At 57.6% G+C, this 16,837-nt stretch overlaps 1 protein-coding gene across 2 annotated transcripts; it reads left to right on the top strand.

Moving 5' to 3' along the window:
- Positions 1-748: 748 nt before the first annotated feature.
- On the top strand, positions 749-16,745 carry RNF157 (ring finger protein 157; the record flags this gene model as incomplete). 2 transcript variants are annotated; one of them, XM_079544135.1, is made up of 20 exons in its annotated part: positions 749-836; positions 4,173-4,291; positions 7,916-8,004; positions 8,412-8,558; positions 8,997-9,114; positions 9,400-9,466; positions 9,632-9,675; positions 9,865-9,912; positions 10,000-10,071; positions 10,224-10,383; positions 10,558-10,670; positions 10,981-11,222; positions 11,300-11,408; positions 11,628-11,739; positions 11,852-12,036; positions 12,138-12,200; positions 12,285-12,333; positions 13,776-13,886; positions 14,475-14,571; positions 16,705-16,732. In XM_079544135.1, 20 exons carry the CDS (start codon positions 749-751, stop codon positions 16,730-16,732), a joined length of 2,061 nt encoding a protein of 686 aa, XP_079400261.1. The 2 variants fall into 2 exon arrangements, with proteins under 2 accessions (XP_079400261.1, XP_079400262.1); XM_079544136.1 differs by lacking the exon at positions 14,475-14,571 and having other exon boundaries at positions 16,705-16,745.
- Positions 16,746-16,837: the final 92 nt, after the last annotated feature.

The following is a 16,837-nucleotide window of genomic DNA, read 5'->3' as shown; positions in this document are numbered from 1 at the left end:
GACATGCATGGCCCTGTGCAGGGGGGCACCAAGTGGGGGAGCCCTGGGGAACGGCACTGCTGAGTAGCTGAGGACATCGGGGCAGTTCATCTGCCTCCCCGCACATCTCTGCTTTGGTATTTATAGCATTCATGTTATCAACTCGAATCAAAATCATGTAACGCTCCACTAACTTGCGCTGCAGGATTAATTCATCACCGGCGTTTTCAGCCTTCCCCCTCCAAAGGGAAAACCCGAAGGTGCTCAGTGCTCCCATCTGCTCTGTGCTGGGCACCCGAGGTGTGCTGCGGCTCTGGGTGCAAGAAGGGGGAGGTGGGGAGGTGGGGGGGGGGGGTGGCGACACTCGGCTTTTCCCAGGGGACACCCCAGGATGGTGGAGCGGTCCACGTCGTCCCCATCCCTACCTTGGGGGTCTCTGGGGAGGGGGTGACTGTTGGGGTGCGGGTGGGAGGAGGGTGACATCAAGGGCAGGAGGTGCTGCCGGTGGGCACTTGGGGGGGTCCCGGCGGACGAGAGAGGGAGGCAAACGGGTCACACCGGGGATAGCGGTACCGCCGTGCCGTGCCGAGCCGAGCGGGCGGGGCGGATTGGCCCGGCCCGGCCCCGCATTGGCGCAGCAGCCCCGGCGCTAACGCGGAGGCGGTGCCGGGCGCGGCGCAGAGCGGGGGATGCTGCGGGCGGGGGCCGCCGCCGCTCAGCCCCGGTGCCGGTCCCGGGCCGGAGGGCGCCCGTTGAGCCCGGCCCGGCCATGGGGGCTTTGACCAGCCGACAAAACGCAGGGGTGGAGGAGGTGGATATCCCCGCTAATTCCGTCTATAGGTACCCCCCGAAATCCGGTAAGCGGGGGGGATGCCGGCTCTGCTCCGCGCTGGGGAGGGGGGACCAGGTGCGACCTTGTTCCGGTTATGGAGGGCTTTTCCCTTCACCCGCATCCACGCTGGGGTCGGGGATGCTCCTGTGCACCCCGACGCTTAGCCTGAAAGCCCTAAAATTATGGGGTTGGTGCTGGGAGACACGCAGGGGGCAGGGAAATCCCTGGGAACGTCCTTGGGGCTGCCCATTTCCAGGAGCCCCGTCGCTAACGCAGCTCCTACAACTTGCCTGAGTTGCCGCTAATTTAATTCCCTGATTATTTGTATATGGGATCTGAAAGCCGTCACTCTCTTTATAGCTCCTCACGGAGTTGCTTGCTGCTTGGGTTTAAATTCCCGGGAGGACGCAGGAGGATGAGGTGGGAGGGATTGGAAGGGAGCCCTCCTTCCCCTCTGCTCTGCCCCATAGCAGCCCCCCAGCTCTGCCCGTCGAGCTCCTCTGCCCTCACCGAAGCCGCAGCAGGGATGTCTGTGCCACCCTGAATCCGGCCCTGTCTCAAACCTTCTGCGTGACCTTGGAAAATTGGTCCCTCCCCTCTGTGCCTCGGTTGGATGGAGCTGGTGACCGAGGGGGGGGGACCGTGTGTGTGTGTGTGTGTGTGTGTTTGTGTGTGTGTGTGTGTGTGTGTTTGTGTTTGTGTCCTGGGGGTCGCAGCAGGGGCGCTGTGTGTCTTCGGGGGATGCTGCAGAAATAGGATGGTGCCCAGGAGCACTATAGGAATTGCCACAGCATCCTTGTGGCACGGAATATTATTAATAGGTAACTATTTTGGTAGTTAATAGGATAAAGGTAAATGCTCGGATCGTTAGCGCTGTGACAAATTACTTGCTAATTATGAATAAAGACCTCCTTAGGAAGAATCAGAGCCAGCACAAACCCTACCCTGGTCATGAAAGCTGCGCCTGGCTCTTCTCTGTTTGATTTGCACCCCTCAGCCCAGCTGAAGCAGGGCTGCACATCTGCTGGGGGCTCACTGGGGGCTGAGGCAGCTGACATTGTCAGCCCTGGGGCTTCCCCAGCTCCTGCTTCTGTGCAGTCTGAAGGCCTCCATCACCTTGATGCCAGCTGGAGCCAGGCCAGCCCCTCTGTGGGTCTGGCAGGGGCCTGGAGTTCTGTGTGCATATAGGGTTTTTGTGCTGGGGAATGTTGTCCCTGCCCAATTACGCCTAGCTGAGCATCCCTGGATGCATCTCAGCTGGAAGAGGACATCAGGCTGATGCTTACCCACAGCTTTCAGAGAGAAATTGAGGTTTTCAGGTGTGCTCAGTGGGGTTTCAGGTGTTCCCACTGGCAGAGCTGTGGGGCCGCATCCCTGGGGAGAGGGCAGGAGGTGCCCAGCTGACAGGAAGGGACGGGGCCATCTGCACTGCGCGCAGGCTGGTGACTGCGGGAGATTAGGGCTGTCCTGCTTTTAATCTGAGAGGGATTTGCCTCTGGCACTGCTGGCAGCGATTGCACTGAGTGCTCGTGAAAGCAGCCACCAGTTTGGGGATGGAGCAGTGCGAGGCTGTGGGGCACAGCCCTCTCTGTGGATGTGACTGCGGGGTGATGCTGCAGCCACTCCCTGTCCCCATCAGACTTTCCTTTTCTCCTCCTGGGGGTCTCCACCTCCTCTGGGCAGGGCACAGATAAGATTAGTTAAAGCTAATATTTTGAAGTGAAGGATGGGATTTGTTTTAGCGGCTCAAACCTGGCAGGGAGGTTGGAAAGGAGAATGATTGAGGGCTGTTTTATGGCTGTTCAGTGTGGGGATGGCTGCAGGGTCCCCAGGTTGGGCAGGTCCCTGGTTGCAGCCCCAGTTTCTGGTTGAGGCTGATGCTGACCCACGGGCTGGGGACAGGATGAAGGGGTCAACCTGGTGAGGACACCCCGTGTACCAGGGACACCCTGTGGGTTCCTGTGGCGGTGGGGCGAGGGCTGACACAGCAGGTCCTCAGCTGGGGTTTGGTTTCTCCTCCCTCTCTGAAGCAAATTAAATTGAGAATGAAACAGCCCGCAGTGCGCAGCTCCTCACTGCCACTGGGGAAGCAGGGACACAGAAACACAGAAGCACCTGGCCGTGGGTCAGTGGTCTGGGGGGTTCCCATGGATCCCCCCCAAGGAGATGCTCAAGGAGAAAAGGGGCTGATAGCATTAGCAGCGTTGGCTGTGCCTGGACACATCCTGCGGCACGGTGCTGGCAGGCGTGTGGATGTGGTTTTGTTTGCTGGGATCACTGAGCAATTTGGTTTTATTCCTTTTAAGCAGCCACTCCATTCCCCTCGCACACAGCCTTTCCCACACGCTCTCTGGGCCTCTGAAGTTTAATATCTCATTAAAGCTCAGCTTTCCCTCGGCAATGTAACTGTCCTTGACAGGCTCTCCTTCCCCTGGGGCAGGTGTTGGGGAAGGGATTATAATTAGCCGATAATAAGAGGGCTTTCGCTGGAGAGGTGCTTCCCTGTCTGACGCGCCTGCAGTCGCTGGCTCCGTGCTGCTGGTGTCCCAGTGGTTTATAGGGCAGAGCCTGGCACAACTCAGAGCTCAGTGCCTTCTGCTCAGCCTCCTTCCCGTGGGGAAGGCAAAATCGCCAGGTTTTTACCTCCTGCCTCTTTAATCTCTCTTGCTGCCGCTGATGGCTGCAGCACTCAGCCCATGTAAAATGTATGAGCCTGCTGTGAGGCTGCACGGCTGGAAGCAGCGAGGTCAGGGCTGCATCCCAGGAGCTGCCAAAGGGATGCTGAGGGATGCGGCTGTGCCCTGGGAGCCTGCAGCACCCAAAGGTGCTCTCAACCCCCAGTGTGGAAGTTGGGTGCGGCTTGGTCCTCATGGCTAATATGGGTTAAGGTTACACTGTAGGAGCCCCCAGCAAGCCATGATTGCAGCTATTGCACAGAGGCTGTGCTCTGCTTTTCAGCTTTCCTCTCACCGCCTGGATGCTTTCCTGCAGGTTTGAACACCGCATTTTTCCATCTCTTCTTCTCCAAAGTCAACATCACAAAAAGCTCTGGATGGCTCCAGCCTCCTCCCCCCCCCTCCCAAGCTGTGTTTTGCTCTTGGGCTTTTTCACGTGGCCGCATCCTTCCTGTGGGAGCCACCTATAAATTATGCACGTGGAAAATGGGACCAGAACGCATCAATAATTGACGGTCGGCTTTTCCTATCTGGAGCACTGCAGCCCCATGTCCCCACTTCAGTGATGCGGCCTTGGGGACCAAACCACTCGGAGCCATCGGTGGCTTTGCGGTGGCGTTGCTGCCGAGGGCTCAGGAGCTCCGCGTGCCCCCCGTGCTCAGCCACGCTCTGTGTTTCCTCCCCAGGGAGCTACTTTGCCAACCACTTCATCATGGGAGGCGAGAAGTTCGACTCAACGCACCCTGAGGGTTACCTCTTCGGCGAGAACAGCGACCTCAACTTCTTGGGGAACCGACCCGTGGTGGTAGGGATCAGTGGGAGTGGGCTCTGCCTGCTGTCTGTCTGTCCGCTCTCTATCCTGCACGAGGGCAGAGACAGCCAAGCGCGCTGGGGGTGGGCCCAGTGGATTCTCTGGTGTCTAATATAAAGGCTGATCGCTTGCTGCCCCCCTGGGTCCCGATCCATGTCCCCTGTGGGGCTGTCTGTCCATCTGCAGGACTGGAAGTTACTGCCGTGTCCCTCCTCTCTGTGAGCTGGTGGATAGGATTGTGAGAGGCTGGGTGCCATCTCCCTTCAGTGCTGCTCTGCCGTTGCCCATTTCTCCTCTGCCCCTCTGCTCGGCCCTGCAGTGCTTTTTCTTCCAACTGCTGCTGGTAAATGAGTGCGGTTCAGCTCCTTCCCGTGAGATGGAGGCAGTTTTGTGCTTGCTGCTTTGTGTTCATCTGAAGGGCAGCAGTGGCTGCAATGAGTAGTTTGGGCTCAAGATGTCCTTAGTTTCTGTGTTCTTCAAATCTGTGGGTCAGGCAGCAAAAACTTCAAGGTGAGGAATCTGATGGCACCAAAGCTTTGCTATCGAGTCCAGATGAGCTTGCCCACTCCAAACAGTGCAACTTTTGGATGTTTCTCTTTGCTGCCTGCTTACTCAGTAAGGAACGCTTGGCTTTCGTGCCCTTGCTCCAACAGGGAGTCAGGAGTAGCCTCAGTAAAAGCCTCAAAACTGCCCACCGTGCAGTTCCAATGTCAGGAATCCCGACAGCAGACTGTCAGGAGCAGCAGGGAAGGCAAACTAACAGCTTGGAAACAGCAGAAAGAATTAATATAGCATTGCAAATGAAATCACATTGCTCAGGCTTAATTAGCGCCGGATGCGAGCGGCTGCGCTCTGCTCTGGGGCTGCTGTCCCCATGCATGGGGGGAGGTTTGGGGTCATGGGGTGTGCAAGGAGTGGGGGTTAAGGGGTGCTGCATGGCGCCTGGACGTGGCACTGGGGCAGAAATAACGTAGGTATCTCTGATGCTGCCTCCAATCCTTTTCTTGGATGCTATTTTGTGTTCTGGGCTGCTGTGACAGAGATGTGGTTGGGCTGGAAATGTAGGAGCACACCGACGCTTTTTGCTGGGGGTTTTATTTTGGGCTCCTTTGAAGTCCTCGAAGAGCTGAGAGCCTAATGTCTTGGAAACATTGTCCTAAATCCTCTCTAAGCTGTGCAGCTGGGGTGAACCATTAAACATCACTGAGCTGCAGGGAGGCGCCGTGCTGCACACGGGGAGCTTTTGCAGCGATGCAGGGGATGGGGAGGGATTTCTGCAGAGCGTGGTGAGATGAACACCGCCCGTGTGCACCTGCAGAACAAACCTCAAGGAATATTTTTGAAGGTATTTTTTGACTTTAACAAGGACTGGCCTGGATCAAACATCACTAAGGATGTGTGGACTGTGTTCTGAGAGAGAGCAGTGGTTGGAGCGAGGGTTTTTTTCTGTTGTATTTCAGCTTGACTTAAATCAAGGGGATTGAAAAACTCCTCTAAATGCCCCTTTTGTAATTAATGAAATTTTGCAAGCCAAATTTGCACCAAAAAACCCCCACCAAACTACCAAAAAGGGGCCCACATGTGGGTGTGAAGGAGCCCAACAGTGACAACCAAACAGTTTCTGTAGCAAGAAATTTGCCTGCGGCGCTTCCCCATTCTGCCCAGCCCAACCACCAGTGCCTGCCTGCAACCCCAAACTTGTGGGGGTGGCCAGAAGGGCCCCCATAAGGGCTGGATGGAGTGATGTACCCCGGGGCACGTGCTGGGTGCTCCTCCACCACCCATCCATGAGCGCTGTGCTGCGCCCATGGGTTCCCGACAGCCTCGTGGGGCCGTGGGATGTTTTGAAGATGCCAAGGTGCAAATGAGCAGACAGGTTGGGTTGCTTCGTGGTGGAAGAAGGATCGTGCAGTGGTGTAGGTCCAGTCCATGAGCTTCTCCTTGTGTGGGTCAGGGCTGTGGGTCATGCTTGGCTCACAGGCTTTTGCTTCCTTCCAGCCACACCATGCTATTCTGCCAGGGCCCGTGCAGTGCTTGTGACTGGTTACAAATCTCATTAACTCCAGATTAATGACTCAGCAGCCCTTTTCTCCTCCCTCAAGGGAAGGGAGAGCGTGGCAATTTCAAGGTGCCATGGATTAATCCTCAAAGCGTCCTGTGCCACCCACCTCCCATGCCTGGTCCTGCAGGCTGAGCCTGGATTCAGCCAGCCTGGATTCAGCCTGCCCGTGGCCATCAGGAGCAGAGCTGCGGGAACAAGAGGGACCGTCCTGCTGCCCCTGGGGTCCTGATGCTTGTGAGACCCTGCTGGCCACGGGGTCCTGCCCGTCCCCTGCCCCACTGAGCTCTGCAGCCACAGGGAAATTAGCAGTGACTTTCCCACGTGAGGGCGCCTGGAACGTGGAAAATGGGCATCGGGAGGGATGAGGAGACCCGAGCACTGAGGGGACCCAGGCAGCTCGGTTTGCTTTGGTCCCTGTCCCAAAGCACCAGTGAAACTCAAACCTCTTTGGCTTTTGCCCGTGTCTGCCATCTGTGCAGGCACTCGGGGCTCTCCTGGTGCTTGCTGTCCCCTTGGCATGCAGTGACAGCTCGTTGGTGAGCCAGACATTAATCCCAGCATAAGCTGCTCCAAGCTCCTGTCACTCCGCATTTACAAAGTCCCCGGGGGAGGTGAGCCCACCTGGGAGGCATCTGAAGAAGGGGCAGAAATGGGGAGAGATGCAGAGAGGTCCTTGTGTGCCTCCCAGTATCTCCCATCTTCCTTGGGTGGCTGCAGTGCCGAGAAGAGGGTGGGTATCCCCTCTCTGCAGCAGTGTTTCCCTGCAGGCTGCAGGTGACATGGGAAGCACAAGGTCACCTTGGAGGGCGGTATGACACCTTTACTTGCTCCCTCATAGCATTGCTGCCTGCACAGCCACCCTATCAGCTTCCAATGTGGACACAGAGGGACCCCACAGCCCAAATCTTATCCACTGCTGGACAAAGACAGGGGAATGTGTGTCTGTTCTTTGCTGCCAGGCACAGAGATAGCTCCGAGCTCCCTCTGCCCAGCCTTGTCCATCAGCTCCGTGCCGCATCAGCAGGCTAAAAATACACAGCAGCTGCCTGCAGGGCTGGGGGGAGGCAGCCATGCACCTCGACCCTATTTCCCCTCGTCCTAAACCCAACGAGGTTTGAAACAACCCCTCTCTGTGTGCTGGTCCCCTGGAAAGCTGTCTCCTGCAGGGTGATGTCCCTGTTGCTGTACTGCTGTGTATTTGAGCGTGGATGTGTGGTCTGCTGAGGAGGAAGTGCTGGGATCTGTTTTAGCCCCACTGTGGATGGCTGGGGTATTTAAAGCCCCCATAGTCAGAAACGAGCCAAGTCCCAGTGAATGCAGCTATGTAAGAGAAGCAGACCGGGAGAGAACAGCCTCTATGATGGTGTGCGTGGTGGGTTTGGGGTTTGCAGGAGAAATGCTACCCTTCAGCACAGCTTTGCCCATCCTGGGGGCACATTGCTGTCCCACAGCACTGACTGGGGGCTGCTCTGGGGGCTTTGCAGGGCAGGGAGTGGCTTCACCATCACAGCAGGAGCAGGGCTGCGGCCACGTAACTGTGTCTCTCTCATCCTCAGTTCCCTTACGCTGCTCCACCTCCTCAGGAACCCGTGAAGACCCTCCGGAGCCTGATCAACATCCGCAAGGACACGCTGCGCCTCGTCAAGTGAGCACCCCGGGATGGTCCCACCCCACTGCGTCACAACGGAGGGGACAGAGCCGTCCCCATCCCTGCACAGCCCTCCCTGCGGTCTTCATGGCTGCACTGGGCTGCATTAGGTCGCACCGGGCTGCACTGGGCCACCCTTGCAGCCTGGCAGGATTAAGCAGGGCTTAGCACTGCCTTTGAAGAGATTTGCTTTTTTCTTCCTTCCCCCACTTCTGCCAAAGTGAGGCTGAGGTTTGGGATTAGGGCTGAGAGCCGCCTGCAGCACCCCTCCTCCTGCAGCCTTGCCCTTGGATGGATCGCGCCCTCCTGTGTGCCTCGGCTTCCCAAAGAGGAGGGCAGTCAGTCCCTAAAAGCCGTTCGTTGGGTGGTGAGGGGACTTTGGTGACACCCTCTGTGCTCCCCAGGTGTTCGGAGGAGGTGAAGACCCCAGGGGAAGAGGTCAGCAAAGCCAAGGTGCACTACAACGTGGAGTTCACCTTCGACACGGACGCCCGCGTGGCCATAACCATCTACTACCAGGCCAGCGAGGAGTTCCACAACGGGGTGGCGAGGTGAGGAGCCCCAGCCTGATGTGCATCCTCTCAGCACAGTGTGACCCCCCCAGCTGGGGACTGTGGCTCTGCTGGTGGGCTTGCTGCTCCCAGCAGCACCTCCTCTCCTTCTGGGAGCTGTGGCCATGCCGAGGCTGCAGGTGGGCTCCTCACCCCCGTGAGTCCATCCCCATCACTGGTCCCATATGGCCAAGGTTTCTGCAGCCACCACACCCCCCAGCCCAGTCTCGCTCCTATTCCTTCCGAGTTGGAGCTGAGACCATGCCCCATCCTATTCCTACCTGCCCTCTTGCCCCATGGATTATTTTAGCCCTTTTTAGGACTTCTAGCCCCAGCCCTAAGACACATCCAGCAGGGAAGCAGTTCTGCTTGCTCCCCTATTCTCCATGAGCTGGAGGAATGCAGGAGTGCTGACCCTTTCCTTTCTCCGAGGGACAGCTACGTCCCCAGGGACACCAGCCTGCAGTCGGAGACGGTGCACTACAAGCGGGGTGTGTGCCAGCAGTTCTGTGTGCCCTCCCACACTGTTGACCCCTCGGAATGGACCGAGGAGGAGGTAAGCACTGCCAGCCCATAGCGTGCCCTGCAGCAGTAGGGAAAGGGGTGGGTGTGTGACCCCTGCAGTTCTAAACAGCTGTAGAAATGGCTCTAAAACACTGCTGGCTGCAGGCTGGCTGGGAGCACCCACAGGAGCTCGTTTCCCTTGGTGTGATCACAGCCAGGGGGAGTTTGCAAGGCTTGGGGCTGCAGCTCAGCTGTTGGGAACTGCTCATGATGGATGGGACACGAAGCTTCTCTCCTTGCTGCTCCTGAGCGAGCTTTTCCTTCGGTCTGTTCACAGCTGGGCTTTGACCTGGACCGGGAAGTGTTCCCCATGGTGGTGCATGCAGTAGTGGATGAAGGCGATGGTGAGAGAGGGGAAATCCATTTTCCTTGCTGCCAAGGGCTGTGCTGGCAGCACAGTCAGGCAGCTCCTGCCCTCATGCCATCCCCCTTCTCCTTGTGGGGACTCATCCTCTGTCCCGCCATGGCTCTCTGTGCCCTCAGCTTGCCTCCTCCTTGTGTTTTTGCAGAGCACGCCGGGCACAGCCACGTGCTGCTGGCAACCTTTGAGAAGGTGAGTGTGGGGTTGGCACCATCCTGCCCCCTCCCAGACCCTATCCAGAAGAATCTGCTTGGGGCTCAGGAAGGGGCTTGGGCTGCTTTGGGGCCACTCAAGAAGGTGCAATGGGAGCAGGGGGCAGGAAGGCACTTGGGTGCACTGGGGCAATCCCGGGTGGGTCCACCTCTTTATTTTCTCCCCCAGCATACTGATGGCACTTTCTGCGTGAAGCCCCTCAAGCAGAAGCAAGTGGTGAGTGAACTGCAACGCTGGGGTGGTGTCCCTGGGGGAACTTGTCACACCGTGTCTCCATTCCTCACCTTCCCTGTGCACTTCCAGGTGGATGGGGTGAGCTACCTCCTGCAGGAGATCTACGGCATCGAGAACAAGTACAACACGCAGGACTCCAAGGTAGAGGGCTGTCAGCTGCAACCAGCTGCCCTGGGCCTTTCATTGCTCCTCTCCTACTGCTTCAGCATGGCTCAGATCCCTCAGATGTGACCCTAACCCTGCTCCGTGCTGAGGACTCGGACCCAAATGACTCTTATCTCCCTGCCATGCAGGTCGCTGAGGATGAGGTGAGCGATAACAGCGCTGAGTGCGTCGTCTGCCTCTCGGATGTCCGTGACACCCTCATCCTGCCCTGCCGCCACCTCTGCCTCTGCAACACCTGCGCTGACACCCTGCGCTACCAGGCCAACAACTGCCCCATCTGCAGGCTGCGTAAGGGAGGAGCTCCCACCTTGGGAGAGGGTCCCTTTCTGGGTCCCACGGTTTCCCTGGGAGAGCCTCAGGCTCCAGAATGGGGTGGCTTTTGTGGGCTTTTGAGCTCCTCTGGAATGCACCAGTCCCAGTTTTCAACCTATCTCTCTTCCTCCCCTTTTTCCTCTTACCCAGCTTTCCGAGCCTTGCTTCAAATCCGAGCCATGAGGAAAAAGCTGGGGCCCCTCTCGCCCACCAGCTTCAACCCCATCATCTCCTCACAGACCTCTGACTCTGAAGAGCACTCGGTCAGCGCTCAGGAGAGCTTCGGGTGCCCCACCGGGGTGGGTTGGGAAGTGCTGGGGTTGGGAAAATGGAGGGGGGCAGGGGTTTAGAAATGCAAGGTGGGAAACGCAAGCAAAAAACGCAGGCTGAAAAATTGCAAAAAGTGTGGTAAGAGAAAGCATTGCCTGGCTCATGTAATAATGCCCGGTTGGTTGGAAAGACCACAGATTTGGGGCTTTCATGGGAGTTTGCCTGGTCTCCATTTTTTCGGTGGGGATGGAGGGGACAACGTCACAGCTGGGGGGGGCTCTCACCCCCTTTCCCCCTTCGCAGTCCTCAGAGAACATCCCCCCAGGCTACGAGGTGGTGTCGCTGCTCGAGGCTCTCAATGGGCCCCTGACTCCCTCACCGGGTGCAGGGCCGATGCGGATGCTTGGCGATGGCCCCCCAGGTGCAGGACCGCTGCCCTCCTACAGCAGCACCGGCCGCCTGCCCCCCCTGCGGGCCCTCTCACCCCTCGAGCGGCTCTCAGAATGTGCCCCACCGGGGCTCAAGCTGAAGAAAAGCCTCTCCAAGTGAGTAAGGTGATGTGGGAGATGCAGGGGGAGCTGTGGGGGGAGCGACCCCTCTATCCTACTCTTCCATTCTGTAGGTCGGTATCCCAGAACTCCTCCATCCTGCCCGAAGAGGAGGACGAGAAGTCGTGTACTGAGTCAGAGCTGAGGGTCTGCAGGAGGAAATCCCCTGCCCGGCTGGAGGAGGTGAGCGTTCTGTGTGCCCCTGGGTGAGGAGGTTTGTGGTTTATCCTCTTGGGGACCACAGAGTCTGGATGTGGGTTTTTTTCCTCTCCTGGGCATCCTTTGGGTGAATACCCGAGAGATGTGGATCTGCACCACCTTGGTGCCATCCCCAATGGCAAGTGGCTCTATCCCTTCCTAAAACGCCCCTCAACGGCTCCCACCCACCGGCTCTTCTTCCAGGAGTGTGGCATGACACCAGAGAGTGAGAACCTCACGCTGTCCTCGTCGGGAGCCATTGACCAGTCCTCATGCACCGGGACCCCGCTGTCCTCCACCATCTCGTCTCCAGAAGGTACATGTGACAGACACCTCCATGTCCTCAGAGGGTTTGCACGGCCCTTGCTTCATGTCCCACTCCTCTTATTAGACCTCCTTTTAATTACCCGGTGCTGTGCTCCCTTCAGAAGCTGCCAGCAGCAGCCTGGCCCAGTCTGTCATGTCCATGGCCTCCTCCCAGAGCCAACACTCACAGATCAGCACCGACACTGTCTCCTCCATGTCCGGCTCCTACGTGGCCCCTGGCACAGAGGAAGAAGGGGACATGCTCCCCTCGCCTGCAGCCGCCAGTGCCACCGCCTCTGATGGAGAGGTACAGGGGGTGGCAGCCCTTGTGAGACGCCGTTGCTTTTTTAAAAGAAAATAATTAATTTTATTTTATTCTTTTTTCCCCTTTCCCACTTGTTCCTGCAGTCGACACCTGTGGAGTCCCCAGATTTAAACTTTGTCAGCGTCTCAGAGGAGCACGATGCTGAGGTACGGCGCGGCGCGGGGAGCCGGCACTCCCAGTGCTATGGGGTGCCCCATTGTGCTGACAGCCACTGCCTCTCTGTGCCGCAGGGCAATGACGTGCTGGAGGATGAGGATGTGTCACCCACACAGGAAGATGGTAAAAGGCCCAGATCGCTGTTTTTCCCCTCCGCTTTGTGTTCAGTATCACTGGCGGGGTGATGCTGTGCTGTCCTCAGTTCTCGTGTCACAGGGGAGAGCACCGGCTGCTTTGGAGGCACCGGGGCTGGGGGAGCGCTGGCACAGTGGAATTGCCCCTGGATGGGTCAGACACTAGCAGGATGGGGACAGCTGGGTGGCCATGGGGACCCTGGGGCACGTAGCAGGTGACGACTGGAGCTTAGGATGTGAATCCCTGCAGTGGGATAGGTGGCAGTGTGGAACCAGGTACCCAGTGGGGCACAGTGTCCCATGCACAGGCTGTGCTGGGGGATGCAGCACCTGGGTGAGCAGCAGCTCCTCGAAGGCTGTCGGTGCAGGAAGGGTGATGCTCCTGCAGGCCCTCCATGGGATGCAGCTGGAGCTGCTTCCAGGGTGCCAAGTGAGAAAGTGTCTTTGAGAGGGTTTTTTTTCCTTGCCAAGAAGGTCTCTCAGCATCTCTGAAAACCTCTCCCTTCACTATCCCTGTCTGTGCTGGTTTCCATAGGAAGGGGTTGCAAAACTGTTCCTTTTTGGGCTACTTTCCTCATTTTATTTCTGTTTGCTTGTCCTCGATGTGCTTTCACAAGTCAACATGTGCACACTGAAGGCTCCTCTTGCTTCCTCCCATGCATTCAAATAACCAAGGAAAGATGATGTTTCCCCCCTTCCTGACAGAAAGGCCCCCATTGTGCCCCCTCCTGTATTTGCAAGGCTCTTGATAACAAAAAGGCATCAGACCTCTTTCCCTTTCGATCTGGACTGCCAGCCAAGCTGAGAACCATGAGCCTGGCTGTCTTGCCATCAGCAAAAAGAGCAAAGCACATCCCTGTCCAGCAGGAAGGCTCTTGTTCTTGGTGAGGCCCAGGCAGGGAGAATATGGGGGTTGCTCCTGGCCTTTCCTAGCACCCCAAAAGCCAGCACCACCTTCCTCACGGGGAGCTCGGCTCAGCTATAAGCCAGCTTGATCAGGCACCAAGAATTAAGGCGTTCATGGGAAGTCTCCAGCTTTTATGCCTTAGGACATGAACCCATGTGTGCTATCAGCAGTGCTGCCAGTGCCATTTGAGATGCCCCTCTCCCCGCAGCTCTGCTGCCTGCATCCTATGGATGCACGTCACCCCAGAGCTGGTCACTTGTCGTGTACCCGGTGCTAAGAAGCGGAGTTGCCTCTCTTGCCCCCCAAAACCTCCATGCCCCGTGCAAAGCTTGGCTATTCAGCTTCCTTCCATCCCCGCGGCTGCACTGACGGTGCCAGAGCAAGGGGCCTTGAGCCCTCAGCGCGAGGAAGGAGCAGCTCAGTGCTTTGTTTGCTTTGTTTGAAAGGAGGTGGGGAGAGGAAAATCCCCATGCCCCCCTCCCCACGTGCACCCCGCCGCGCTAACTGCGTTAACTCCCTTCCAGGCCCGAGGACAGGCGCTTTCCTCGGTCTGAGGTGTGACAATAACAATGACTTGAGCATCGCACACGTGAAAGCGCTGGACAATAAACTGTGCTCTGAGGCCTGCTTACCTGGTGAGTGGCCACTTGCTGAACATGAACTTGGGGTGGGGGGGGGTGCTTCCACTCCTCCCTGCATCGCCCCTGCCCTTCGGATCCCTTCATCTCCATCCCATCCATCTCCATCCCGTCCCTTCCTAGTGGTCCTCACAACTCGTTCTGCTGGCACATAACCACCCCTTGGTCTGGGTTTCCTCCCATCCCCACCACAGTGCCTGCAGATGTGCTTCACTGAGGGCTTTGTCCCATGGCTGCTGCCTGCTGGGACATTGCTCCTGCACAGGCTCCAGCCTCCCCACGAATGGCTGCATGGCACAACCAGAGCCCATGGTGTGGTTTGCAGTATTTTGGGTCGGGACATGAAGCAGAGATGCTCCAACCTTGGCCAGGTGCTGCTGGATTGGGACGCTGAGCTGCCTGCCTTCCCTTCTCATCAGCCAGGGAGAGAAGGCTCTCCAGCTCCTGTTGTCCTCCAGCACAGCCCCAAAGCTCCATCCCTCTTCTCCATCTTTTCACACTTTTTCTCCCCTCTCCTTCTTCCTTTCCTCTGTTTCTTTGCTCCTTCTCTCCATTCCTTTTCTCTTTTCTTTCTCCCCACCCCAGACTCCTCCGTCCATGTGAAAGTTCATGTTCACTCTGTGCCAACACGGTTTTCTCTGCCCGTGCTTGTGTCCCCTTCCTTGCCCAGAGTTGCTGAAAGGTGACAAATGTATTGACAACAAGGGCAGGGGACCTGCAGCTACAGCAGACTCCTCTCCGTCAGCGCAGAGGGATACAAATGGGGGTAAAAAAGCCAAGAGGAGCCCTCTTGTTCAGTGGCAATACATTTGTGGACAAACCGAAAGCAACTCTGCCCCTGCCTGTCACTTTAGGCAGGGTTGTTGGCAGGGGCTGAAGAAGGGGAATGGGGGGGGAGGGAGGTGAGAACTGCCTGGCCCCACTGGGTTGGGAATGCCCTTCCTTCCCCATCCCCTCTGGGAAAGCTTCCCACGCCACTGCCTTGCCACCCGGCTGCCCTGTTCCTGGTGGTTTCTGCTTGGGAGAAACACAGCGAGGCTCTTGCAGAGGAACAGGCACCTGCCACAGCTGCCCCACGTCCCTCCAGCAGCACCTGGCATCCCTCAGGTGCCCTTTTTGGTGCCGAAGCCATCCCTGAGTGCATCCCCCTCCGTCGTGCTGAGGGACGGAGAGCTTTGCAGCCCAAGCAGCCGCAGAGATGCTCTGGCAGCGAAGGATGAGGTCTCCATCCTTTGGTCCTTGCGTTTGCCTGGCAGCTGCTCTGCTTGCGAACCCTCTGTAGGCATTGCCTCTGGGGCTGATGGGAAGAGTGGGGAAGGGGCTGCCTGGACTGCAGTGCTGCAGGATGGCAGAGGGGACGGGAGCACAGCTGGAGGCATGCAGGAAAGGCAGGGGCTCTGCCTTGGGGGTTTGGAGAATGCAACTTGCTCCCTGCAGTCGGGGTGCTGTGGGGCAGGGGGTCACGGAATGAACTGGGATGGACCACGCTGGTCGTTTGCCAGTGGCCATCAGTGTTGGGCAATGTTGGTTTTGTTTGCTGGGAGCGGGGCAGCTGCTTCCTCACCCAGCCCCAGCTGCATTCAGCCTGCGCTCACCAGCCGGCTTTGCACCAGAGATAATCTGAGGCACAGCTTAATGTTCGTGGTGGTGGTGCTGGGCTGGTTTGGGTGCGCTGGTGCCAGAGATTTGGAAGAGGTTGAAGGCTTTTAGCAGTGAAGCAGGGCAGCGTTTCCCTCCTGACTCTGGAAAGCTCAGATGTGAGTGCGTCCACAGGACAGACACAAGCAGCAGGGATTTTTCCTTTGGAGTATCTTGAAAGCTTAGTATCATCCTGACCAGAGAGGGTTTAGAGACTGGTTCAGCTGTGATTAGATCCACGAGTTGTTTTTTACTCTCTCTGTAATGAATGAAGGTGCAGGACGTGGCTCATCGATGTGGAAATGCTTGTCCATCCCTAGCACTGTTGGGAAATCTTTCCAGATTTTCATCTGCTGGGAAAATGCTTTGGGAAGAGTCAAAATGCCACGTCCTGGGGGCTTAGGATGCAAAGTTTGAGACAAACCTACAGATCTGCGTCCCCAGGAGGGCTCCCTGGGGCAGAGCATCCTCAGGCTGCAGCACAGCCTCTGCTGGGATAAGGCACAGCAGGGATGGGTGCGTGGCTGTGTCCCCACATCCTGCTCCTGGCATTGCCCCTTGGGAGCCTTTCCAGAACGCCCTGCATTTGTACAGAGGCACCAGAGTGACTTATGCAATGTGAGCCCTTAATGCGATTGCTCTGTGTGTGTGTGTGTGTGGTCTTCTTTAATTACCCAGTCCCTCCAGGATCTGCAGCCTTGCCTTGTTCTTCAGCTCCAGCTCACAGTGTAAAGCCATTGGAAATCGCAGCCGTCACCTCCCAGACATCAGCACTCAGTGGGGACGTTGTTACTCCCTCTGACAAAGCCTTAGCCTAGGGGTGCCTCCGCACAGCCCCCGGGGCTCAGAGCTGCCCCAGGCACGGGGCTGAACCTCACCATGATGTGCTTTGTGGGTGCACCCCCTCCAGCAGCACCACGTGCTGGTTGTGGTGCAGGTGGTGGTGAGCACATCCCAAGCTGTGCCCATCCACGGGTGGAGGTGCTCCGTCGTCCCCAGCACGAAGCCCCGGGGTCACCATCTGTGACACCCCCAGTGCCCATCAGCAGGGCCTCCTTTTCCCATACCATCCCCATAGGGGAGCAGCCCCAGTGCCAGTTCCTTTGAGCTCCTGCGTGCCGTGATGCCGTGCCTCTCACACTCACCATGTGCCTTCTGGTCTCTCCCTGCCGTATAGCTGCAGTGCCGGACTCCTGCCCCATTGACATTGAGGAATAGGTATGAGAGCTGGCGGTCCCCACGTGCCCTGGGTGACATCTCTTAGTGGGATGAGGGAGTAGAGGAGAGGTTTGGGTTGTTAAAATCCAGCC

Source organism: Tetrao urogallus (genome assembly GCF_951394365.1).
Source record: "Tetrao urogallus genome assembly, chromosome: 18".
Classification (NCBI taxonomy): Eukaryota; Metazoa; Chordata; class Aves; order Galliformes; family Phasianidae; genus Tetrao; species Tetrao urogallus.
Note: the sequence above shows the minus strand (reverse complement) of the source record. Positions and strands in the feature narration are given on the sequence as shown.